General features: G+C 44.0%; 1 protein-coding gene and 1 pseudogene across 2 annotated transcripts in view; one reads left to right on the plus strand and one right to left on the minus strand.

Annotated features, from left to right (window-relative positions):
* Positions 1–1,203: 1,203 nt before the first annotated feature.
* Positions 1,204–26,604, plus strand: part of TAB3 (TGF-beta activated kinase 1 (MAP3K7) binding protein 3) — a 63,042-nt gene continuing 37,641 nt past the window's right edge. Inside the window, exons 1-2 of one of the 2 annotated variants that reach the window (XM_030202364.1) lie at positions 1,204–1,396; positions 17,753–17,942. In XM_030202364.1, the coding sequence (XP_030058224.1) occupies positions 17,841–17,942 (102 nt within the window). In that variant the 5' untranslated portion in view covers positions 1,204–1,396; positions 17,753–17,840. Of the gene's footprint in view, positions 1,397–14,790; positions 14,880–17,752; positions 17,943–26,604 lie in introns of those variants that run through there. The other variant, XM_030202366.1, reaches the window with a different exon arrangement.
* Positions 5,414–5,908, minus strand: LOC115469576 (annotated as a pseudogene).

The raw sequence follows: 26,604 nt of genomic DNA on the forward strand, positions 1-26,604 counted from the left end.
TAAACTTCCTGAGCCCTTACGCCAAGCCCCCTCCCTACCCATCTTCAAATCCTTGCTCAAAGCCTACCTCTTCAATGTTGCTTTCGGCACCTAACTTTTATACCTTTCAGGAAATCTAGACTGCCCCAATTTGATGACCCCTACTTACTACTACTACTTAGCATTTCTATAGTGCTGCTAGGGTTACGCAGCGCTGTACAATTTTAAACAAGGGGAAGGACAGTCCCTGCTCAAGAGAGCTTACAATCTAAAGGTAACAAACTATGTAGTCAGTGTATCATGAATGGGGAAGGTGGTTAGGCGCCAAAAGCAAGGGAGAAGAGATGGGCTTTGAGTAAGGACTTGAAGATGGGCAGGGAGGGCGCATGGCGTATGGGCTCGGGAAGTCTGTTCCAGGCATAAGGTGATGCGAGGCAGAAGGGGCGGAGTCTGGAGTTAGCGGTGGTAGAGAAGGGTACAGATAGGAGTGATGACCCTAGGGTTACCATATGGCTCCAGAAAAAGGAGGACGGATTGAGCCAGCCGGGTTTTACTTCCATTGCTTTCAATGGAAAGCAAATGCTTTCAATGGAAGTATTGAGCCAGCCGGAAAACCCGGCTGGCTCAATCCATCCTCCTTTTTCTGGAGCCATATGGTAACCCTAGATGACCCCTACTTGAGTAACTGTACATTTGTCCTTTAGATTGTAAGCTCTTTGAGCAGGGACTGTCCTTCTGTGTTAAATTGTACAGCGCTGTGTAACCCTAGTAGTGCTTTAGAAATGTCAAGTAGTAGTACCTTTTAAGGCACTGCCTATCCAACTGGAACAGCTTTAGACTTTTCACAGTCCCTTAGTTATATCTTACTATTGTATCGCTTTCAATAGCGTTTGTTTTGGGTGTACTTGAAGCTCCGCCTACTGGCTTCAACCCACGTCATGGGGCCAGGTAGCCTCGCGCCGTCCCCTGCTCTCAATCAATCAGAACTACAACTCCATGCATGCCACGCGGTACAACGCCCGATCTGGCGTGAAGGAAAGGGGGCGGAGACCTAAAGCCTAACCTCCTTGAGTGGCAGGGGAGGATCCCGCACTGGGGTGTCGTCACTCCGCTGAGCCAATCCAATCTTCTGCAGCTTCCTTCTCAATCTCGCGAGATGACTGTGGTGGAGAGGGGGGCGTGTCCTGCCCCACTTCCGGCCGTGTCCCGTGCGTGTGACGCAGCGCAGCGGCCGGACCCCGGAAGTAAGCGAAGAGGAAGAGACGGGGGGCTGTCCGGATCGCGCTCGTGTCTGCGGCTTTAACGCGGCCCCCGTGACGGAAAAGGCAACGACGCGGGGGAGCCCCGCCCCCTTCGTCTCCTCCCTCCACCTGCGCGCGCAGACTGTCCGTCCCGAGGAACGCGGATTCCGGGCACGGTAAGCGAGAGAACGTGCAGCAGCGGCGCCGCCCCTCCCCCTCCCCCGGTGCTCTTGCAGTGTGTGCACGCGCGCCGTCCCTGCTCTGTGCATTCACCAATGGCTGTCAGGCCCCCTCCCCCTTTACCAGTTACTCCCTTTACTGGTACTGCAGTTGCACGTCTAACCTCTGCCCTTCAGCAGCACCTGGAACCCCTACCTCTCATAGAAATACAGAAGAACGCAACAAGAGGATCCCAGAAAACATTACTGGAATAAACTAAAAGAAACAAAGAGGGAAAGTGCAGGAGAAAGAAAAAAATGGCTAAAGATTTAAAGAGAGGTAGCAAGTACATAAGTAATGCCACACTGGGAAAGACCAAGGGTCCATCGAGCCCACGACAGCGGCCAATCCAGGCCAAGGGCACCTGGCAAGCTTCCCAAACGTACAAACATTCTATACATGTTATTCCTGGAACTGAGGATTTTTCCCATTTAGTAGCGGTTTATGGACTTGTCCTTTAGGAAACAGTCTAACCCCCTTTTAAACTCTGCTAAGCTAACCGCCTTCACCACATTCTCCGGCAATGAATTCCAGAGTTTAATTACGCGTTGGGTGAAGAAACATTTTCTCCGATTTGTTTTAAATTTAGTACACTGTAGTTTCATCGCATGCCCCCTAGTCCTAGTATTTTTGGACAGCGTGAACAGAAGCTTCACATCCGCCTGTTCCACTCCACTCATTATTTTATATACCTCTATCATGTCTCCCCTCAGCCATCTCTTCTCCAAGCTGAAAAGCCCTAGCCTCCTTAGTCTTTCTTCATAGGGAAGTCGTCCCATCCCCGCTATCATTTTAGTCGCCCTTCGCTGCACCTTTTCCAATTCTACTATATCTTTCTTGAGATGCGGCGACCAGAATTGAACACAATACTCCTGTGTCACAGCAGCACCTCAAACCTCCTGATCTGTACCAAAGTAGCCTCTAATGTTCTGCCTAAAACCCTTCCCCCCTGCCCCTCCTATCCCCACAGGCCCCTGCCCTCCGCTCCCAAACACCTCCTCCTCCTCATTCCCTGCTATCTGGGAATTTTAGGGTGAACCTTAGTTTTATGGGCAAGTCTAGAGGCGAAGATCAGCTCTGGTGTTTACTGAGGGGTTGGAAATAATTTTACAGTTCTACAGCCCTGCATGATTTTCTAGCACCTGAACACTTAAGGGAGAGAAAATCATTGCTGCAGCAAAGCAGAAGAGCAGATCTTTGCAAACCAACACAGACACAGCCAAGATAACAATGAAATCACAACAAAGTCAGTAATGGTGCTGTCACAACTTTTATTCAAAACAAGGCACGACTCGACATGGGCCTGCATCAGGTTTTGGTCAATAAGCCTTTTATTGTGCGAAAACCTCTGTATGACATGTGCTTTGAACCCTGATTTAAAGAGGGCAGTCATGTCCTAATGCCACTAGAGTTGTGGAATTCTGTATCCTTATGCACCATACACATTATGCATCGAGTAGTAATGGCACACACTATTCAGTTGCCTCTCTTCGAACATCACTCTAGTGGTGCAGTACAGAATTGAAAAATGTCGTGACGACACCATTACTGACTTTGTTGTGATTTCGTTGTCATCTTTGCTGTGTTTGATCATCTGGGACTTTAAAAAGCGTCAGCTAAAGGCAAAACAGTTGACTGTTGTGTAAATCTAAATGAGCTCCTTTCTACACAGAAACACTTAGCATGCTTATATCAATAAACTAGAGAGGGTGAGAAGCAGGTAGTTCTTCGCCAGACCTAAGATATTTTCCCAGAAGGAGGTGGAATTTACATTTCCAGTTTGTGTCCCAGTTAATGTACACCCCCCCCCCCCCCATACCACACATGAGATCGTAAGCATACTTCAGCATACTGCATGCGTCTGGTAGTGCTATACAAATGCTAATAATAATAACTTCCCTCTTAAAAAATGCATATTTGAAATGTTTACTTCAAAGATTGGGATATTTATTCTAGCTGTTAAGCTCTGTCACTTAGAAATAGAATATTTGAATGTTCTTCCATGCCGTCTATTATGGTATCATTTGTGTTGTACTGTTGTACAATAGTTTTACAGTGCTGTTAAATGTGTGTATTTCTGTACTTGTTAGTCTATTTGCCATTTCAAAGTTTACCTCATTTATTGTATTTATGTTTATTCTTGGCTATTTTACTGTTATGCTGCTAATAAAATTGTAAGTTTTATGTTAAACTGTATGAGGAAAGGCTAAAGCGGCTAGTGCTCTTCAGCTTGGAGAAAAGGCGGCTGAGGGGAGGTATGATAGATGTGTAGATGTGAAGCGTCTGTTCACGCTTTCCAAAAATACTAGGACTAGGGAACATGCAATGAAGCTACAATGTAGTAAATTTAAAACGAATCGGAGAAAATATTTCTTCACTCAATGTGTGATTAAACTCTGGGATTCGTTGCCAGAGAATGTGGTAAAGGTGGTTAGCTTAGTGGAGTTTAAAAAAGGTTTGGACGGCTTCCTAAAGGAAAAGCCCATAGACCGTTATTAAATGGACTTGGGGAAAATCCACTCCTTCTGGGATAAGCAGTATAAAATGTTTTGTACATTTTTGGGATCTTGCCGGGTATTTGTGACCTATATGTTCCACTGTTGGAAACAGGATGTTGGGCTTGATGGACCTTTGGTCTTTTTCCAGTATGGCAGTACTTATGTACATCGCCTTGGGTGAATCTCTTCATAAAGGCAGTTAATAAACCCAATAAATTAAATTGTTCTACTGCACTAACTTCGGGGCCTTTTTACTAAAGTTTAGCTCAAGCTAATGGGCATTAGTGCTCCTAAATGCTGTGCATCTTATTTTATACCTTGGGCCAACTTTTTACAAGGGCCCCTTAGTGACAGAGTAAAAGTGCCATGCAGCCTATAGGGTAGGGCAGCATTAAGCACACACTAATCGTTAACACACCTTAGTAAAGAGACCCCTAGGTATTTTCCTGTCCCTGGTGTTTACTAAGCTGGCAGCATGGCTTGCTGTGCACTAGTGTCTACACAACCCATTCACTTTGAATGGGCTGTGTCGGCAATGCCATGCGGGAGCTGCTAGCGCGGCTTAGTAAATAGACCCCTTAGTCTATTGTGCACCCAAGGCAGTGGACAGTTTTCCGCCAAAATCGTTATACCCACACTAGCCCACTCTTCAAGTCACTTCACTGGCTCCCTGTCCGCTTCTGCGTACAGTTCAAACTTCTCTTACTGACCTTTAAATGCATCCACTCTATGACCCCCCATTACCTCTCCACTCTCATCTCTCCCTACATTCCTCCCTGTGAACTCCGCTCACTGGACAAATCTCTCTTGTCGTCCCCCTTCTCCTCCACTGCTAACTCCAGACTTCACTCCTTTTCCCTCGTGGCACCTTATGCCTGGAATAAACTTCCTGAGCCTGTACGTCTAGCTCCATCTCTACCTGTTTTCAAATCTATGCTGAAAACCCACCTTTTCACTGATGCTTTTGGCTCCTAGCCACTACTCATTTGCCCCCCCCCCCCCCTTGTTCCTTCTCACCCAGTAGTTCCCTCGCCCTTAATTGTCTTGTCTGTCTGTGTTATTTTAGATTGTAAGCTCTATTGAACAGGAACTGTCTCTCTGTGTCAGGTGTTCAGCGCTGCTTGCGTCTGGTAGCATATACAAATGCTAATAATAATAAGTGACTTCCCAAGATCACAAGGAGCATCAGTGAGATTTGATCCCAGGCTTCCCTGGTACTTCTTCCACTTCTCTGACCACTAGGCTTTTTCAGGACCTCTTATTGGGGACTGTAGGCATCGGTTGTTGTTCTCACTGGATCTTACCTACCAACGTCTAAGATATTGTGCAGAGATGATTCCTTGGGGTTTTGCTATATGCCCTAATTTGTTGTAATCTGTGTACAGTGTGTCTGTAGGTGTACTTGGTCCTTAGTCACCTTATATTTATGTTTGTTTGTTTTTTGAATTTTCAATTGTCCAAGCTTTATTAAACAATCCAGATGCAATTCCTTTAATGTTTTCCACCCACACGAGGTGCTTGCATTTTCACAGGCTTAGCAATTTTCTGCTTTGGGGGAGCCTTTGTAGTGGAGGAGGCAGCCTTCTTGGTAGCCTGCTTTGCCTTCTTAGCTTCCTTTGCAACTCTGATGGTTTGCTCCCGTTGAGCTTTTCGCACCTCAGGCTTCTGGTTTCTCTTGGCCATTATTTCAGCCAAAGATGTGCCAGTGATAGCCCTCTGGAATTTGACAGCATGGCGAGTACACGTCTTCTGTAGTTCTTCAGACTGGCCTTTTTTGTATTTGCGCCTGTACAGAACAGTCCGGTTGATCTGGTGGGGATTCCGCTTGGAAAGAAATGCAGCCTCACATTTTGCATTCAAGAACTGGAAAACCTTCCCATCTGTCCTGGCGTACCGCCGGCCGTGGCCCGGGTTTATCTTGTAGCCACTGAAACTGCAGAGTTCGACCTTCATGCTGACTGCCAAGATGGCGAAGAGCTTATGCTTTTTATTTTTCATAGCAATGAATGGTGCATATGTAACTGCCCTCACAATTGAATAACAAGCTATGCTGCACCTGTATCAAATATGTAAACCATTTTGATTATAAGCACAGAAAGCGGTATATCGAATCCCTTTCCCTTTCTCATTGTTGCATAAAGTTGGTAGTTTGAAAATCCTGTAGTTCAGAATTTTGTGGTGCAGAAGTTTATGGAAATTTATATTTACTACTACTACTACTACTTAACATTTCTAAAGCGCTACTGGGGTTACGCAGCGCTGTACAATTTAACATGGAAGGACAGTCCCTGCTCGAAGAGCTTACAATCTAAAAGACAAATGTACAGTTAATCTGATAGGTCAGACAGATTGGGGCAACCTATATGTTCGAAAGGTTAGGTTCCGAATGCAGCATTGAAGAGGTGAGCTTTAAGCAAGGATTTGAAGATGGGTAGGGAGGGGGCTTGGCGTAGGGATTCAGGAAGACTGTTCCAGGCATAGGGTGAGGCAAGGGAAAATGAGCGGAGCCTGGAATTGGCAATGGTGGAGAAGGGTACTGAGAGGAGGGGTTTGTCATGTGAGCGGAGGTTACGGGCAGGAACGTAGGGGGAGATGAGGGTAGAGAGGTAGGGTGGAGCAGCAGAGTGAGTGCATTTGTAAGTAAGGAGGAGAAGCTTGAATTGGATGCGGTATCTGATCGGAAGCCAGTGAAGCGACTTGAGGAGAGGGGTGATACGAGTATATCGGTTCTGGCGGAATATGAGACGTGCAGCAGAGTTCTGAATGGATTGAAGGGGGGATAGATGGCTGAGTGGGAGGCCGGTGAGGAGCAAGTTTCTCAAATGCAATTAAAACGGTTCTTACTGGATTACAGGACAGCATTAATAATGAGATAGATAAACAAAATAAAACACAACAATTTAACCAAAAGTCTTCAGCTGTCTTCTAAAAAAAAAAAAAACAACCCACATTTTCCAAGTCTTTGTGATAAAAGGAAGTAGCAACATTGGACCTACAATAGAAAGAGACAATTTCAGGTAACAGTATCTCAATTGTACCTGAAGCTCAAATAACCAGTTTAGATACGTACGGATTACGAATACGACAAAGACAATTTACTGGGAGATGGGCAACTTTGGGTAGGTTGACACAAATTCCAAACATTGGCTCGTCTTACTTCACTTTTCAGTTGCTTTCATGCTCTTCACGTGTGTCCCAAGCGTACTGAAAATCTGTTAACAGTGGCTACGTCAGGCCTTGGAACTTTAGCATTCGCTTAGATATTAGAAGTTAGCACACAGCCCCACTTTTTTTTGAATTTATAGAATTTTAACTTATAATCAAAGTATAACACTTGTACAGAAAAGTTATATATGAAATCTTATGTTGGAGAAAAAAAAAAATCTCACCAGAATATACTCAAGTCCACAATTGAGATTCAAAATGTTACATATATGGATATTTAAATTAATTATCTAGAAAACATACCAGGAATTTGCTGAGTCTGATTCCCAAAAGGTACCAGTTAATTATTACTCAGAGCTATTCCTTCCCCTTCCCAGTAGATCCCTTATCTGTTAAAAAGGCAGTGAGTTGAGGGGGATCAAAAAAAAACCTACTATAAATCACTTCTATAGCGCTACCAGTCGTACGCAGCGCTTTACAATTGAACATGTAGAAGACAGTCCCTGCTCAAAAGAGCTTACAATCTAAATCAGGACAAACAGACAGGACCAAAAAGGAGAAGGGAAGGACAGACAGAAGGACACATAAGGATAAGGTAAAAGTTACAAGTCAGGAGTTGAAAGCAGCATTGTGCTGTTCACCACTCTACTCATTTTAGCAAGACTGCTGGTTTTTTCTTTTAATGAATTTTTCTGTTCATTAAAATTGGATTTTAATCATTCTGCCTCCAGACAGTTCACTCCACACTTCTTGGACTGCATAGGGTTATGACTACTACTCCCTGCTTTCCTAAAACATTCATTGATACAGTGGTATTGTCTCGATTGTTTAATGGTTTTATGTAGTTTATGATTTTGTGTTTTTGTTTCTCCACCTTGGATAAGAACAGAATATTAAGTCTCTAACGGGCACATTTTCAAAGCACTTTGGGAGGCTAAGTGCTTTGAAAATGAGCTTGTAAGAATAGTTTATGGCTATGGTTTAGTACAATGACAGTTAATGCTGTTTGGGGCCATACTGGGCAGGTGTCCAGTGCATTTGGGGAGGCATAGTCCAGTCATACCACCGCTGTCTTGGGTGAACTGCCGTTCTGTCAGGTTACCTCTGCTTTATTATCATTCTCTTGCCATCAGGAATGGTGTCTTTTCTTTTTATCCCATGCTTTTTAGAATTCTGTAATCGTTTGCCTCCGCTTTCCTCTCCAGAAGGGTGTTCAGGCATCTGCTACACTGTCTGTGAAGAAATATTTCCTGACGTTTTTGCATTTTCCTTATTGGAGCTTTGCTACTTGTGCTCCCTCAGGGTGTCCACTCGGTTGTAAATCTTTATGACGTGCTTTTTTCCTTCTAAGCCCTCCACAGTCTGAGTTATAAAGGTATTGAACAGAACCAGCCCCAGGACTGATCCTTTTTCTTTCCTCAGAGTGGATTTCACTTACTACTGCCCTCTGTTGTATCATTCAGCCAGTTTCTGATCCAGTCCACCTCCAGATGCTCAGTTAACTAATGACCCTCCTGTGTGAGACCAGAATCCAAAGCTCCGCTGAAATCCTGGTAAAGCCGCACATCAGTGCATGACCTGGATCGAATTCTCCAGTCGCTCAAATCAGTCATTGACAAGTATTTCAATAAGAGGTGACAAGTACTGATGCTGGTGCTCAATAGGCAAAAGTTGCAAATGTACTGGGTCTGGTAGAGATGTGCTGAGAAGATTAACCCCTGATTTCCAAATAGTGCGACTTAAGTTGCGCATGCAAATCCTGTCGTATTCTAAGTCATATACTAGGAAAGGGGGTGGGTTATGAGCATTTCTAAAATCTATGCGCATGGTTTATTTATTAGGATTTATTTACCATCTTTTTGAAGGAGTTCACTCAAGGCGGTGTATAGTAAGAATAGATCAACATCAGTAGGAGGCAATTAGAGCAGTAAAAATATTCGAACAACAATACAAAGTATGGCATAGTTTACTACTTGCAATGTCAACACAATACATAATAGAACATTATAATTGGTAGTGAAGGATAAGGCAAAGTTGTAACATATAGATGAGTAAGAAAGTAGGAAGAATTAGAAAGTAAGGTGATTGATTTGAAGAAAGTTGCACGTGATGTCAGGGAGATGCTTTTTTTTTTTTTTGCATTTGTACCCCAAACTTTTCCTACTCATGGCAGGCTCTATGCGGCAGGCAATGGAGGGTTAAGTGACTTGCCCAGAGTCACAAGGAGCTGCCTGTGCCGGGAATCGAACTCAGTTCCTCAGGACCAAAGTCCACCACCCTAACCACTAGGCCACTCCTCCTTAAATATGATCTCAGCTAGGGTAGGAGTGGATAAACATGTCCCACTGCATTATATGCAGCCGGGGTACTCGTGTGTGTGAGTGAGACTAACAAGTTAGTTACTTCTTCCTTTAAAGGCGTGGTTGAAGAGCCAAGTTTTCACCTGCTTCCTGAAGTAGAGATAGTCTTGTGTTAAGCGGAGCCTTTCAGGCAATGCATTCCAGAGTAACTGCCCGCGACTAAATTTAGTTGTGTGGACGGGCACTAGGTGTATTTTATAAACTGCGCATAAATTTAAGTTTATTCTATAAAGTATGCCCAAGCGTATTTCAGCGCTGATTTTTTAGGCGTGATATATAGAATCTAGTCTTAAATGTCTAATGCAGGGATTCCCAGACCTTTCCTGCTACATTCCATGTACACCAGTGGTTTCCAAACCTGGTCCTGAAGCACCCTAGCCAGTCAGATTTTCAGGATATTCATAATGAATATTCATGAAAGAGATTTACATGCACTGCCTCCACCTCATTCAAATCTGTCTCATGAATATTCATTGTGGATGGCCTGAAAACCTGACTGGCTGAGATGCCTCCAGGACCAGGTTTGGGAACCACTGGTGTACACAAAAGACATTTGCAAATAGCAGCTGTGCAGTATACGTATTCACTGTGGCTATCCTGAAAACCCAGGAAAAGGTTTGAGGAACCCTGTCCCAACCGGAACCTCTCGTGGTCCAATAAGCAGCTTCTAGCTCTGGTTTTATTGTTTAATGTGAGTGTCCCATTAGTTGCTAGGAATCGATCTGTTTTGAAAGAAATGTCATGTTTTCATACACCTGTGGCATTGTGGTTGAAAGAAGACTGCCAAAATGAGTATTCAACCCTGCCCAGCTTAAAAACATTAAAATAGCCATACTACTAATTTAGCATTTCTATAGCGCTACAAGGCGTACGCAGCGCTGCACAAACATAGAAGAAAGACAGTCCCTGCTCAAAGAGCTTACAATCTAATAGACAAAAAATAAAGTAAGCAAATCAAATCAATTAATGTGTACAGGAAGGAGGAGAGGAGGGTAGGTGGAGGCGAGTGGTTACGAGTCAAAAGCAATGTTAAAGAGTTGGGCTTTCAGTCTAGATTTAAAGGTGGCCAAGGATGGGGCAAGACGTAGGGGCTCAGGAAGTTTATACTGAGTCGGACCAATGGTCCAGCTACATCATTGAAGCAGTGTATTTGTCACAGCCTTGCACAAGGTGTGAATAAACCCACGTTACATTACAGAGGAAGGCAGAAACCCACAGCATGACCCACTTGTGTTTCTGAAGGAAATAAGTTTCTCCTGGATTGGGTCTTCTCTATTAGAAGATCCACACGTGAAAGTCCTAGTACAACTATTACTCACTTGGAAATCATCCTGTGTAATGATAACACTCTATTGGCGTGAGTAGGACTGTCTGTAGCTTCTTCCCCTTCCACATCCACCTCTGTCCATATCAGAAGGGTTCAGCCCTTTCCTCCAGCCTCCGGTTTGGATTTGAATTTTGAAACCTCACTCTCTGTTTTAGCCAAGAAGAACAGTCGATTATATTGCCTTTCCCTTTTTGGTGTGGACAGCTCTGTGCATGACAGCTCTTTCTGCAATGTCCCTGCACATTATAGGGACCTCGGCCAATGCGTGACACAGTTTTGTGGCTTAATGAGGGCTTTGAGAGATGATTATTACCCTACAGCACATAATTCCTAAACTATAAACAAATATGAGTGAATTTATCTGGGCATTTTAGTTTCATTGGTGCACTAAATAATCATCTTCTGTTATTGAGCATGTTGGAGAATGACCTTCGTGTTAAATTTTGTCTCACTTGGTAATGCACTTTACATAGAAACATGATGCCCATCCATACCGTCCACTATCTCCTCCTCTCTCTGAGATCCCTCGTGTTTGTGCTCCAATTTCTTGAATTCAGGTACAGTCTTAGTCTCCACCACCTCCACGGAGAGGCCGTTCCACATATCCACCACCCTTTCCTTAAAAAATTATTTCCTTAGATATCTCCTGAGTCTGCAGCCTTTTAATATCATCCTATGCCCCCTCATTCCAGAGTTTTCCTTCAATTGGAAGAGACTCGCCTCCTGTACGTTAATGCCACGGAGATATTTAAATGTCCTCTCTTTTGCCCTTCTTCCAGAGTAAATTTACTGAGATCTTAAAGCGTGTGGGTCAGACTTAATGATGAAGACCACTGACCATTTTAGTAGCCACCTTCTGGTAGCCATTTGGCCGTTATCTGCCATCATGTTTCTATGTAAAGTGCATTACCAAGTGAAACAACATTTAGCGCGAAGGTCGTTCTTTAACATGCTCATTTCTAATAGTGAAACACAGGTAGAGAGTGGTCTTCGGCTCCCCTCTCCAGCCAACTACTTAGGGGCTGTTGAGGAAAGAACATATTCACAAGCATTCAACACAACTTTGACAAGTCATACAAAAACTATGCAAATGCTGTCTGTGTGGGGTCTGAATAAAATGACTTGACGGCAACCTTGGCAATAAACAGTACAGCTAACAAGTCTGTTCTTCTCATGGCCATTAAAGCTTAGTGCTGTTCTGTTAACATAAAATGCTTATTTAGTGCGCCAATAAAACTAAAATGCCCAGATCTAGAGTCCAACAATGGTCAATCCAGGCCACTGGAGTGTTCTTATCAGCTGCTCTCTATATTCTACTAAGAGAGGAGGAGACACTCTTTATGTGAGAATCCTGCTGCCGAGCTGTTTTCTTTGCTGCATTTGATTTGGACTAATCTATTAGCTGTTTGTGGCCTTTGGGACCCTAATAGTTGTTAACCCCCGCGCAGTCTCTAGAGAGGTGAAACGTGGCCATGTTGGGTTGTGTTTTAAAGTGGCAAGAATATAATACGCCTTTTAAATTTGAAGATGTGTGTTCTGCTTCTGTGGACTGCATACCTTAGGCTACCCAGCTAAATAATGGTTAGTGGTCCTTTCCTCTAGAAAATCCGGACTCAGGTTTGGATAACTTCCTAAAAGAAGAGTCCATAAGCCATTATTAAGATGGACTTGGGAAAATCCACTGCTTATTTCTAGGATAAGCAGCATAAAATCTGTTTTACTGTTCTGGGATCTTGCCAGGTACTTGTGTCCTGGATTGGAAACAGGTTACTGGGCTTGATGGACCTTTGGTCTGTCCCAGTATAGTAAAGCTTGCATTCTTATGTTCTTAACCTTGAAGTCAAAAAATATTAAGTAAGTGATTAACCAATTCCTAGAAACAAATACTTAAAAAAAATTACACAAATGATACTTTGGATGCAACCCAACCAGCTAGTTATAGACCGACATCCTTTTGCTTGCAAACATAAAGGATTAAGATAATTTCCCTGACTCCATCACAAGGAATCATCTTTCCCTTGTCCTCAAGAGCCAGACTTTCTAGGTTTTGTTCTCCCTTCCATGGAGCAACAATAACCCCACACAACATGATCAACTTTTATTTAAACCATATTCATTGTTTCCTTGAAACTCAACACACTTTTAACCACATATTTGATTTCCTTTTTTCATTGTCCTTCATTGACACCAACTGCCATTTGATGTACTTTTTAGCTTTCTCATATTCCAGCAGATTTGTCGTTTACCCTTTGTTCCCCTCTCTCAATCCAGTCCACCCACCATTTTGTGTCTGCTCTCACTGTTTTTCTTTTCCGTATTGATTGTCGAACCGGAATCTCCTCCTCTTAGGGAGAATTCTCCACATCTCTTCCCTGTATTTTCCTCTTTCAGACAGGACACCCATAAACTGCAGGGTGGCAGCCTGGTTAAACTATATTTATTCCTCTTTTTAATCATGAGTCCGGACACCCGGATGATCCAGGAGCGACAACCTGCTCAGCCTCCCACAATTACACAAAGCACGTTTAACCTGCTTTTAACCTTCTCCCATACTACATGCTCTTTTCTCCCCACCACCAACAGTTAGTAAGAAAAACTTTATTCAACAAACAAACCGAACTTTTATTTAACACTAGGAAAGAAGGCCCGTTTCTCTGAGCAATGAAACGGGCGCTAGCTTTTTTTTTGGGGGGGGGGGGGGGGGGGGGGAGGTGACTCACATACGGAGATCAGTGGTGATTTTCCTGGGCCGCCCCATGGCTCGTCGCGGTTGTAGGTGGTTCGTTTGTCGCCGCTGTTGTTAGCGTTGCTCTTTGTGGGTGTCAATTTTCCTGTGCCGCCCTCGACGACATTGCGTTTTGATGCAAGGGCGGAGCACAGGTACAGTAATAAAACTCACCCCCAATGTTTGCTCCGCCCTCGTCATGACGTTTGACACGAGGGCGGGGCCTGGTGGCTTCACCACCACGAACCTTCGAACCTGAAGGAACCGTTATCAGTGGCTTGGCTTCACTGACGTCAGTGTCTTCAGAACGTTGAGGATGAGTTTTATTATAGTAGATAACTTTCTGTATCATTTAGTAACATGTACTTCAATAACGTTCCTACTTGGAGAATACTAAACATACTCTTATTTTTATTTTATTTTTTATTTCTCTGGTCATCATGTTTTATGATGGAGACCACTTACTAACTTTGTAGCTGCCCTCTGGACCACCTCCATCCTGTTTATTTCCTTCCATAGGTGAGCTCTCCAGAATTGCACAGAACAGTACTCTTAAATGGGGCTTCACCAGAGACTTATACAAGGGCACTATCGCTTCTTTTTGCCTGCTGGTCATCCCTCTCCTTATGCACCCAAGCCTTGTTCTGGCTTTGACCGTCACCTTTTCTACCTGTTTGGCCATCTTAAGCTCATCAGACACAATCACTCCCAAGTCCCGGTCTTCTTTCGTGAAGTTCTTCTGGGACTTGGGAGTGATATAAACAGGATGGAGTTGGTCCAGAGGGCGCCTACAAAATTGGTAAGCGGTCTCCATCATAAAACATAGAGGGACAAGCTTATGAACCTCAACGTGTATACGCTGGAAGAGAGGCGGGAGAGAGAGGATATGATAGAGACACTTAAATACCTCTGTGGCATTAATGTACAGGTGAGCCTTTTTCAAATGAAGGAAAACGCTGGAGTGAGAGGGCTTAGGGTGAAGAGGAAATAGGCTTAGGAGGAATCTAAGAAAATACTCGCAGCAGTAGCATGCAAAGCGCCTCACTGCGCTCCGGTTTTCAGTCATAACTTCCAGCTTAGCCGACCCCTGAAAGAGTTTCGGTCCGCAAACATCTCTCGCTCTAACTCGTCTCTCGGATCTTCACCATCGCACTCATCTATCTGCCTTGCCCCTGTCGATCCTCTTACTTGACCTGTCTCACATGCACAACGGGTGACGCCATTTGAGTCGGCCGACCAATGGAAACTCACTTCCAGTATTCCACGCAGTGTGCGGCAAGTTGGCATGCGTTCCTCCTCCCCTCTCCACAAGCGCGGGAAACACGGCCATGATGACTTTGCAAATTCTTTTGCGCTATTTCACAGGTACTCGCAATTCTGATGTTATCGCTCCGGTCCACCTAGCAGTTGGGATGGCCAGTTGCGCTGTTCTTTCTGGGCGGGAAAATTGGCATTCACCGGGTCTGATCCAGCAGTTGTTTCTCTGGTGCTGAAATATTTGTGCAAAGTATACGGGGGTCGAGGTGAACCAAATCCAAATGACCAGCCGAAAACACAGTAGTTTATTAGGGGCCTAATACTGAAACAAGCAGTAATTCTGGGCTTATTTTATCAGCCCATGCCACACTCCTGCAGTATTGGGCAATCTTCTAGGTCTGAAGTCCTTCCAACTTAAACCCCATTGTCCCATGTTACAGGTGCCAGTTTGTGTAACCCAGGTCTTGTTTACCACTAGCTCAGTCCCCAGGGGTCGCACCCAACACCACGCAGACCCAGGCCCACAAACCAAACCAATCTTTCTCAGTTTTCCTTCAGTTCACCCTCTCTTACTGGGCCGTCCCTGCACCCACAGATGAGTCGTCATCTTAACATCTGTCCCTCTTTCACCCTCTCCATATGATTTTTAAAAAATCAAAACATGGAACAAGAAATGACTGTTAATACTCTGGGTCATTGTAAAGCTTGTTATGTTTAAAGTCCTTTCCTTTTCCTTATTTTTCTATTTTGTTTTGGGTGACAGGGCCGGTTCTGCATTGAGTGTTTTTCAAACATGACCCTGCCTTTCAGCCCCTACTGCAAATGAGGCCCCCACATCCTTCTGCATGTCCCATGGCTCAACACTGATGAATGATGCTTTTTAGGATGAACTAAATTCAATGCTATAGAGCTTTTGGAGTGAAACTGCCAATATTCTATACTCAAACAATACACTCCTCTATAGTCTACTACCTCGGTAACAAAATTGTTAAATAGGAGGAAAAAAAGCCTCAATTACGGGAAGATCACTCCTTCGTTGGACTTCAACTTAGGGAGTGTCTACCTAATCATCATGGGCAGGAGTCGAAACTCGGCCAGTGACGATAAAGTCATAAGTGATCCTAGTACAAATTAGAGAGCTAGGAGACACGAAATGTATGAAATTTACAACAAGGAGGTAGATTAGGTAGACACTCCCTAAGTTAAGTCCAACGAAGAAGGCGTGATCTTCCCGTAATTGAGGCTTTTTTTCCTCCTATTTATTAATTTGTTACCGAGATAGTAGACTATAGAGGAGTGTATTGTTTGAGTATAGAATGATGCTTTTTAGGGCCAGTGATAAAAACTTTGGGTGCTATTTCTTGGAGTATCCTATAATGCTCTTTTAGATTATCAGCCCTTCTGGAGACAAGAAAATAACTGCTGTACCTAAATTTAACTCATCTTGAAAAGTGTGAGCTAGAGCTAAATCCAAATCCAGCCAAGCAGCCAACATAGTTTTCAGAAAGGCTTTGGTTTTAGATTTCATTATTCGCTTTCCAAATGTGAGTGCCAGGTGAGTTAGAAACAATAAATACTTCCTGCCCAAGTGGACTTAGTCTAAATTTATATCTGAGTCAAAGGAGGGTAAAGTGACTTGCCCAACCAAGGTCGTAAGGGGTGTCAGCGGGGAAAAACTGCAATTTGAACCTTGGCTTCCCTTTATCTCGGCCCACTGCTGCAACCACTAGGCCATTTCCCCTCATTTCTATTTGGCCACTTCCTTTTCCAGTTTTAAGTTCTGTGTTGGTCTGTGCCAGAGCCAGTGGCGGGAGGCGGGGATAGTGCTGGGCAGACTTATACAGTCTGTGCCAGAGCCGATGGTGGGAGGCGGGACTGGTGGTTGGGAGGCGGGGATAGTGCTGGGCAGACTTATACGGTCTGTGCCCTGAAGAGGACAGGTACAAATCAAGGTATACACAAAAAATAGCACATATGAGTTTAGCTTGTTGGGCAGACTGGATGGACCGTGCAGGTCTTTTTCTGCCGTCATCTACTATGTATGTAAGTTCTGTGTTGGTGTGTCCATTTCCTGTTTCATATCCTCATTCCATCCAGCAGGACCTGTAAATTGTTTACTCATGTTTTAGAGAGGGCAGCTGGCTACCATGTGGCTGCTTCTAGCAGACAAGTGATGCTGAGATTATTTTGCTGGTTCTCAAGTCCGGGCTATGAGTTATCTTTAAAAAAGATTTAAATGATAGCAACTGGTTGCATATTTTGGAAATTATTGCTTGTTAAGTCTTGTTGTGGTGGCTTGGATAGGTGTAGGTGCAGATTTTTTTTTTTATGTATTCTTCAGCCTTGTATGTCCAGTCTGGTGTTTGCATTTCTAGTATACTTAACCAGATGTTTGTTTTTCTTGTGATGTATGTTTGCTTGTAAATCATTATGCTTCCATAGCGTCCCACAGATCAATCCAGAGACGAGTGGGTTATGTCCCTCAACCAGCAGGTGGAGACAGAGAGAACGCCACAGCTCTGCCATAAAGGGTACTGTTCAGCGGCCTCACTTTCAGTATTCTGTATATCTCAGCAGGTGGAAGGACATATCTCTGGATTGAGACTAGCTCCTTACCTGTTTCTTCAGGTATAGTTGAGCTTGGGGTTGGTGGCTATACTTGGCCAGCATTCAGGGGTACACTCCCTTTACTCCAAAATACAAAATGTTTGGTATTTTCTGAAGGGACGCAACATATTGGCAATAATTTACCCTTCTAGATTTTGGGAAAAAGGTGATGTTGCTTAAAAGGACTAATTTACTGCACTCGGCCTGCTTGTTTGTGCCTTAAAACTGGGCTTTCACAGATCTTAATCTGTGGTCTTCCTGCCAAGGGCATTTTGGTTTTGGCACTTCGGAAAATTTTAAGAAAGAGCCGTAGGTTTCATTTGGAGCTGCTAATGTTTGCAGATATTGGCTAACTCATTGTCTGTCTTTCATAGAAAATGCCGGAAGGATCTGAAGATCATAACCACTGGAGGTCCCACTGACCTGTACCTGAGAGAATCGTGAGGTAGGAGAGCTGCAGGTATGGCACAGAGTGGCCAGCAGTTGGACATTCAGATTCTGAATGACCTCCAAAATCGCTTCCCAGAGATCCCACATGGAGTGGTATCTCGGTGTTTTCTGCAGGTAGGTTCCAGCGTGGAGAAGTCGCAAATTCCTTACAAAGACTATAGCATACTGAAAATAAGAGTGTAAAATGGCATCTTGATCTCCAAAGGTCCTCTGCTTCTGAGATATATTGCAGGTCTGGTGTCCTTACAATTATGTATAACATATATATCAGAATAGTTAAATGGTCCTGTTTAACATCAATTTGAGGTCTAGTCTTGAAAATGAGCTGGTGATGGATCACTGGTCTGAACTGTATTATCCAGCTTGGTTCTGGGAGCTCCTTAACAGTTCTGGTTTTGATAATATCCACAGTGAATATATATATATGAGGAAGATCTGCAATATAGGACTAGATTTGGAGCCATTGGTGGTCAGATTCTATTTGTGGTTCCCATTATGCATCTGACAGGTGGTTTCTCCATACCATCTCATTTTGAAATGTTCCCCTTTAATGCACCTACCACCTTTTTCACGTGGGTGCCACTGCTTTGTGTAAAATACCTGGAGCTTGCTTTTGTACCTTTCAGTTAAATTAAAAATAATAATTTACCTTCGCTGCAAGCAAGATCAAACTTGACAATACAGAATAGTATCCTTGTTATAGCAATGGAACATATTGAAGGATGCATAGACGTTATGAGATGGGCAGAGAAAACAATCCCCATTGTCCAGCTCTGCATTATGCAAAACTAAATAGCTGAAATTATAGGAATCCTGTTTAGAAGGAATGGATCTATGGAATCGTAGTGGAGATTGGGTAGCGACACCAGTAATTGGAGAGTAAAACCAATGCTGGGCGGACTTCTACAGTCTGCGCCCTGATCGTGACTGAATAGATAGGGATGGGCTGGAGTGTAAATTTTAAGGGGCTTCGACGTCAGCTTCAGAACTTTTAGTTCAGGAACAGTGCTGGACAGACTTCTACGATCTGTGCCCTGAGAATGGCAAAGACAAATCAAACTCGGATATACATATAAAGTATCTTGTTGGGCAGACTGGATGGACCGTACAGGTCTTTATCTACCGTCATTTACTATGTTACTCTTTGGGGTTCCACCTAAACCCACTTCTCCTCTTCCTCCATTCTCTATCTCAGTTGATAACACCCTCATCCTCCCCGTATATCTGCCCGCAACCTCTGAGTCATCTTCTCTGCGCATATCCAACAGACTGCCAAGACCTGTCGCTTCTTCCTCTTCAACGTCAGCAAAATTCGCCCTTTCCTCTCTGAGCACACCACCAGAACTCTCGTCCACGCTCTCATTACCTCTCGCCTTGATTACTGCAACTTACTCCTCACCGGCCTCCCACTCAGCCATCTATCCCCCCTTCAATCCGTTCAGAACGCTGCCGCACGTCTTATATTCCGCCAGAACCGATATACTCATATCACCCCTCTCCTCAAATCACTTCATTGGCTTCCGATCAGATATCGCATACAATTCAAGCTCCTCCTCCTTACCTACAAATGCACTCAGTCTGCGGCTCCTCACTACCTCTCCACCCTCATCTCCCCCTATGTTCCCGCCCGTAACCTCCGCTCACAGGACAAAGCCCTTCTCTCAGTACCCTTCTCCACCACTGCCAACTCCAGGCTCCGCTCATTCTGCCTTGCCTCACCCTATGCCTGGAACAATCTTCCTTTACCCATACGCCATGCCCCCTCCCTACCCATCTTCAAATCTCTGCTTAAAACTCACCTCTTCAATGCTGCTTTCGGCACCTAACCTTTCGAGAAATATAGTATGCCCTGTCAGATTGTCTCTACACTTGTCTTTAGATTGTACACCTGTCTTTTAGATTGTAAGCTCCTTGAGCAGGGACTGTCCTTCCATGTTAAATTGTACAGCGCTGCGTAACCCTAGTAGCGCTTTAGAAATGTTAAGTAGTAGTAGTAGGTTCTACATGGAATGTTGCTACTAATTGGGATTCTGGAATCTTGTAACTCTTTAGGATTCCAGAATCTTCAGAACTTTTAGTACCGGAACAGTGCTGGGCAGACCTCTACGGTCTACGCCCTGAGAATGGCAAGGACAAATCAAACTCGGGTATAAAGTATCACATACCATGTAAAATGAGTCTGTCCATCCAGTCTGTTGGGAGACTGGATGGACCGTACAGGTCTTTATCCGTCGTCATTTACTATGTCATTTACTATATAGGATGAAATTGGATCTAAACTTGTTAAACTGAGAGAAAGTGGCCTATGTGGCTCTTTAGCCTGTGATAGAATAAAAGTGTTTTTCGGGGCAGGGTCTGCAGATGGGTTACTTTGTGCATAACAAGATGTAACAGTAGGAAACAGGAAAAATGCATACCAAAACATACCTGATCTGCAAAAAATAATAGCTTAGTAACCATATTCCTTCTTTAGTGGTATGGAGAAAAGATCTCCATGAAATACGTTGCAAGCAGGGAAATAAACCCCTGAAAAAATCGACACCATGGGTCAGAAAAACGTCATAAAAATACTTCTCAAATGTCATTTAAAAGTTGATCAGTAGGATTTTCCATGTTTTATTTTGTTTTATTTCTATTGATTACCTTGAAAAGTGGAGTAACACGGCTACCACACCTCTCATTTAAAAGTTGTAAAGTCCACTTAAATTGTATCCAAACATATCAAAACAATTGTGCTTAAATCAAAATAATTGTTATAATCTCTCTATATAAAAGGCAACCCCAACGTTCTGAAGCCTCCACGGAAGTTGAGGCGCCCGAGATATCCGGTGTGCACTGGAGTGTCTGCACCGCCCTCACGTCAAAACGTCATGACGTCGAGGGCGGAGCTATGACACTCGACGAGGGCCGAAACGGAAACGCCACAGCGAACAAGGCAAGTAGCTCGGAGGGACGGAGGGAGGGGGCCCCTTGCTAGCGCCCGTTTCATTGCGCTCAGAAACGGGCATTTTTTCCTAGTAAGATTCATAATTAACTTGAAATAAAGTGACTCATGGAGGCATCCGGTACAGATTAGGCTGGAGGTGTCTTCAGTTTTGAAGACGCCTCAGGCTTAATCTGTACTGGATACCTCCATGAGTCACTTTATTTCCCTGCTTGCTGTGTATTTCACTGAGGTCTCTTCTCCATACCACTGAAGGGGGAATATGGTTATTAACACATTATTTTTGTAGATTGGGTTTACTTCAATAAATACAGAAGAACGCAACAAGAGGGTCACTGAAAAGATTACCGGATTAAACTCAAAAGAAGCCAAGAGGGAAATACAGGTATTGAAAGCACAGGCAGAAGAAAAAACAGCTAAAGATGTAAAGAGAGGTGACAAGATCTTTTTCAGATATATTGGGGAAAGGAGAAAAGGTAGGAATGGACTTGTAAGACTAAAAGATGCTGAGAAAGTTATGTGGTGAGTGATGACAGTAAAGCAAATGTGTTCACGGAAGTAAATCCTGGAGAAGGATTGCGGTCTGCTGCCGAGGGTGTATCTGGGAATGGAGTGGATATGACAGATGACTTTTAATGTAAGCAAGTGCAAAGTGATGCATGTGGGAAAGAGGAACTCAGGCCATACAGTAGTTATGTGATACAGGTTTCCACATTAGGAGTCCGCCAACCAGGGAAAGGATCTAGGTGTCATCGTTGATGATACATTGAAATCTTCTGCTGAATGTGCATCAGCGGCTAAGAAAGCAAATAGAAAGTTAGGAATTATGAAAGGAATGGAAAACAGAACTGATGAGGTTATCAGTACTGTGTGCAGTTCTGGTCGCCGCATCTCAAAAAAAAGATATAGTGGAATTAGAAAAAGTACAGAGATGGGCAACAAAAATTATAAAGGGGATGACACGACTTCCCTGTGAGGAAAAGCAGAAACAGCTTGGGCTCTTCAGCTTGGAGAAAAGACGGCTGAGGGGAGATATGATAGAGATCTATAAAATAACGAGTGGAGTGGAACAGGTGGATGTGAATCACTTCATTACTCTTTCCAAAAATACTAGGAAGCATGCAAAGAAGCTGCTAAGTAGTACATTTAAAACAAATTGGAGAAAATATTTCTTCACTCATCGAGTAATTAAACTCTGTAATTCGTTGCCAGAGAATGTGGTAAAAGCAGTTAGGTTAGCAGGGTTTTAAAAAGTTTGGATAATTTCCTGAAAGAAAAGTCCATAAGCCATTAATAAGATGGGGGGAAAAAATCCACTGCATATTCTAGGATAAGCAGCATAAAATCTGTTCTGCTGTCCTGGGATCTTGCCAGGTACTTGTGAACTGGATTGGCCACTGTAGGAGACAGGATACTGGGCTTGATGGACCTTCGGTCGGTCCCGGTATGGCAATGCTTATGTGCTTATTGCACCATTCACTGAAGAAAACATTTATAAACAACTTGAAAATCTGAAAGTGGACAAAGCTATGGGACCAGATGGGATACATCTCAGGATACTAAGGGAGCTCAGAGAAATCCTGGCGGGATCAATTAAGGATTTAGTTGATAGATCTTTAAAGGGGGGAGAGGTTCCACGAGGTTAAAGAGGATTTGATATCGCGCTTCACAAAAGTGGGGATAGGGAGCAAGTGGGAAACTACAGGCCGAAAGGCCTCACGTTGATGGTTCGAAAAATAATGGAGTTGCTGCTGAAGGAAAAGAGAGTTAACTTTCTTGAATCCAACGGGTTGCAGGATCCGAGACTACATGGCTTTAACAAAGGAAAATACTGCCAAACGAATCTGATTGGTCACCGTATCTCAAAAAGATATAGTGGAATTAGACGAGTGACCAAAATGAAGAGGATGGAACTCCTCTCATATGAGGAAAGGCTAAAGAGGTTAGGGCTCTTCACCTTAGAAAAGAGATGGCTGAGGGTGGGGGAGGGGGATATGATTGAGGTCTACAAAATCCTGCGTGATGTAGAATAGCTAAAGGTGGATCGATTTTTCACTCCTTTCAAAAAGTACAGAGGACACTTGATGAAATTACATGGAAATACTTTTAAAACAAATAGGAGGAAATAGTTTCTCAATCAAAGAATACTTAAGCTCTGGAACTCGTTCCAACAGCGGTTGGCATATCTGGGTTTAAAAAAGGTTTTGGACAAGTTCCTGGAGGAAAAGTCCATAGTCTGCTATTGAGACAGACATGGGGAAGCCACTGCTCCTCTTGTTTTGTTTTTTTTGTTTTTTTCTTCACCGTTCTTTCCATTTTATCATAGTCTCGTTTTTTGAATGTTAAATGCTAATGTATTGGATTTCCTGTATGTACTTATTTCAGAGCTGATATCAAATCTGATCATATTATGAAGTGACCCCAGCACCATTACCTCCTCCTGCACCAGATCATGCTTTCCACTAAGGACTAGATGTAGAATTTTTCCTTCTCTTGTTGGCTTCTCTACCAGCTGCTCCATAAAGCAGTCCTTGATTTGTCGAGGAATTTCCGTCTGTTCATCCTGGCCAGGTGGACAGTAATACACTGCTATCACTATCCTTTTCCCCATTACGCATGGAATTTCAATCCACAAGGATTCCAAGATGTGTTTTGTGTCCTGAAGAATTTTTAGTCTGTTTAATTCAAGGCCCTCCTTAACATACAATGCCACCCCTCCACCAATTCAATCCACCCTATCTCTACGATATAATTTGTAACCTGGTATGACAGTGTCACACTGGTTATCCTCCTTCCACCAGGCCTCAGAAATACCTATCTTTTCATTTAGTGCAATATATTCTCCATCTTATTTCTTAGACTTCTGGCATTTGCATATAGACATTTCAGATGTTGTTCCTATTTATATCTTAATCAGCAGTTGGTCGTGATAATGTGCAATCTTGAAAATCTGCTTTTTATTTAAAGACACTTGGGTGTCCCTTTCGATTAATGCCCCTCCAAGTTTTTCTGAGGATGTCCTTGCAGGATGTCCCCGTGAAGGGGCAGGGAAACCTGTATTATCAAAACAAGATGGACATCTATCTTTCATTTTGATAATACGGTCGGGGGCGCCCAAATCTGGAAATTTAGGTCGACCTTAGAGATGGTCGTCCTTAGACTTGGTCGTTTCTGATTTTTGGCGATAATGGAAACCGAGGACGCCCATCTCAGAAACGACCAAATCCAAGCTCTTTGATCATGGGAGGAGCCAGCATTCATAGTGCACTGATCCACCTCACATGCCAGGACACCAACCTGGCACCCTAGGGGGCACTGCAGTGGACTTCAGAAATTGCTCCCAGGTGCATAGCTCCCTTACCGTGTGTGCTGAGCCCCCCAGCCCCCCCCCCCCCCCCACCATACCCACTCCCCACAACTGTACACCACTAGCATAGCCCTTATGGGTGAAGGGGGGCACCTAGATGTGGGTACAGTGGGTTTCTGGTGGGCTCACATTTACCACCACAAGTGTAATAGGTGGGGGGAGGATGGGCCTGGGTCCCCCTGTCTGAAGTGCACTGCATCCACTAAATCTGCTCCAAGGACCTGCATACTGCTGCGATGGACATGAGTATGACATTTGAGGCTGGCACACAGGCTGGCAAAAAATATTTTTAAAGAATTTTTTTGAGGGTGGGAGGGGGTTAGTGACCACTGTGGGAGTAAGGGGAGGTCATCCCCGATTCCCACTGGTGGTCATCTGGTCAGCTCGGGCACCTTTTCGTGGCTTGGTCGTAACAAAAAAAGGACCAAGTAAAGTCGTACGTGCTTGTCAGGGACGCCCTTCTTTTTTCGATTATGGGTCGAGAACGCCCATGTGTTAGGCATGCCAAAGTCCCACCTTCACTACGCCTCCGACACGCCCCCGTGAACTTTGGTCATTCCTGCAACAGAAAGCAGTTGGGGACACCCAAAATCAACTTTCGATTATACCGATTTGGGTGACCCTGTGAGAAGGACGGCAATCTTCCGATTTGTGTCGAATGATTCCCTTCTTTTCGAAAATAAGCCTGTTGGTCTACTGTGGTCTCTGTTTCAACCTCGCAATTGGGATACCCTGTCTTCCCTGTTTTGGTGATATCTTTGAAAGATACCTTGTTCTGAACCATGCGCTTTTGAACAACTGTTGGCCTTCCCCAGTTTCTAGTTTAAAAGCTGCTCTATCTCCTTTGGAGCTCTGCCTTTCGCTTGGGCCCTGCACATGGAATGGGTAGCACTTCTGAAAATGCTACCCTAGAGGTATTTGAGCTTTCTAGCTAAGAGCCTAAATTTAGCTTCCAGAACTTGCCTCCCACGTGTTCCTATGTCATTAGTACCCACATGTGCCAAGACTCTCTGCTGCTCCTTAGTCCCTCAGTGGTTGCTGTCTCTTCCCTCTCTTCTGAAAGTGAAACTGGAAAGGAGAACCAGGCTTTTTTAACTGCAGGTATTATGGCCATTCTGAACAAAGTGTCAAGCAGGAGTAGTCTAGTGGTTAGCGCAGTGGACTGTAACCAGTGGTGTGCTGGAGCAGGCTCGCAAGAGCTGGTTGTTAAGTTTTTAAGAATTTTGGGAGCCGGTTGTTAAAGTAGGGCCCTCCATGGCTACTTTAACAACTGGCTCCCAAAATGTGGGCTTGGGCCCCCTGCTGAATTATCTTTTACTTTGCTGGTGGGGATGCTGAGCCCTGCCAGCCAAGTAAATAGACTACTGCTGCTCCCCGATCCTTGTTTCCAGCTCTGGGCAGTAGGCTGGGACTTCTCCAGCATGTGAGAGAAGTTCCAGCATGCTGCTCAGAGCAAGACGTTGGGAGCGGTGGCTGCCAGCAAGGCATGTGTTGCTCCCCCCCACCCCACCCCCCCTGGCCACCCCTGGCCCTTCCAACTGCAGAGCTGGCTACGTCCGGAGAAAGAGCCTGTTGTTAAAAATTTACCAGCACACCCCTGACTGTAACCCAAGGGACCCAGGGTTCAAGTTCCACTAAAACTCTTTTTAAATAATTCTGAGCCCTCCAGAAACAGAACACTACCTACTGTTCCTAAATATATGACATCTACAAGCCTTGAAGACTATTGAAGTGGTGTACAATCAGATACAATAGGTATTTTTCAGGTCCTGGATGTATCACAGTTCTGAAAAAAAAAAAGAGTTACAGTGGGATTTGAACCTGTGTCCCTTGGCCACTGCACTAACCACTAGGCTACTCTTCTGTTCTGCAGGAATGTCTGTGTGGCCATATTTTTGAAAATGATGCCAGATGTTCATTCACTGCTTTGTTTTATGTTTTTGGTTTGTTTGGGGGGGTTTTTTGTCATTCAAAAGTTGGATTTTTCACTTTGGAAAATGGCTATTTATTTTGGACGTTTTCAGTGCAAAAACATTCATCTCACAGCCATAATCAAACAGGAAAGATAGATGTTTTTCCTGTTTGATTATGGCTATCAGATGGACCTTTTTTTAGACGTTAAGAGCAGGACAGGGATTTTTTTTGGACTTTACTACTACTACTTATCACTTCTATAGCGCTACAAGGCATACGCAGCACTGTACACCATACATGAAAAGACAGTCCCTGCTGAAAGAGCTCACAATCTAAATAGGACAGACAGAACAACTAAGAGGTAAGGGAGTTAAAGAGGTGGGGATAAAAGGGTACAGGGCAAGTGAGTAGTGGTTAGGAGTCAAAAGCAGCGTTAAAGAGGTGGGCTTTTAGCCTGGATTTGAAGACGGCCAAAGACGAGGCTAGATGTACAGGCTCGGGAAGTCTATTCCAGGCGTGAGGTGCAGCGAGATAAAAGGAACGGAGTCTGG

This window comes from Microcaecilia unicolor, chromosome 4 (assembly GCF_901765095.1).
Source record: "Microcaecilia unicolor chromosome 4, aMicUni1.1, whole genome shotgun sequence".
NCBI lineage: Eukaryota > Metazoa > Chordata > Amphibia > Gymnophiona > Siphonopidae > Microcaecilia > Microcaecilia unicolor.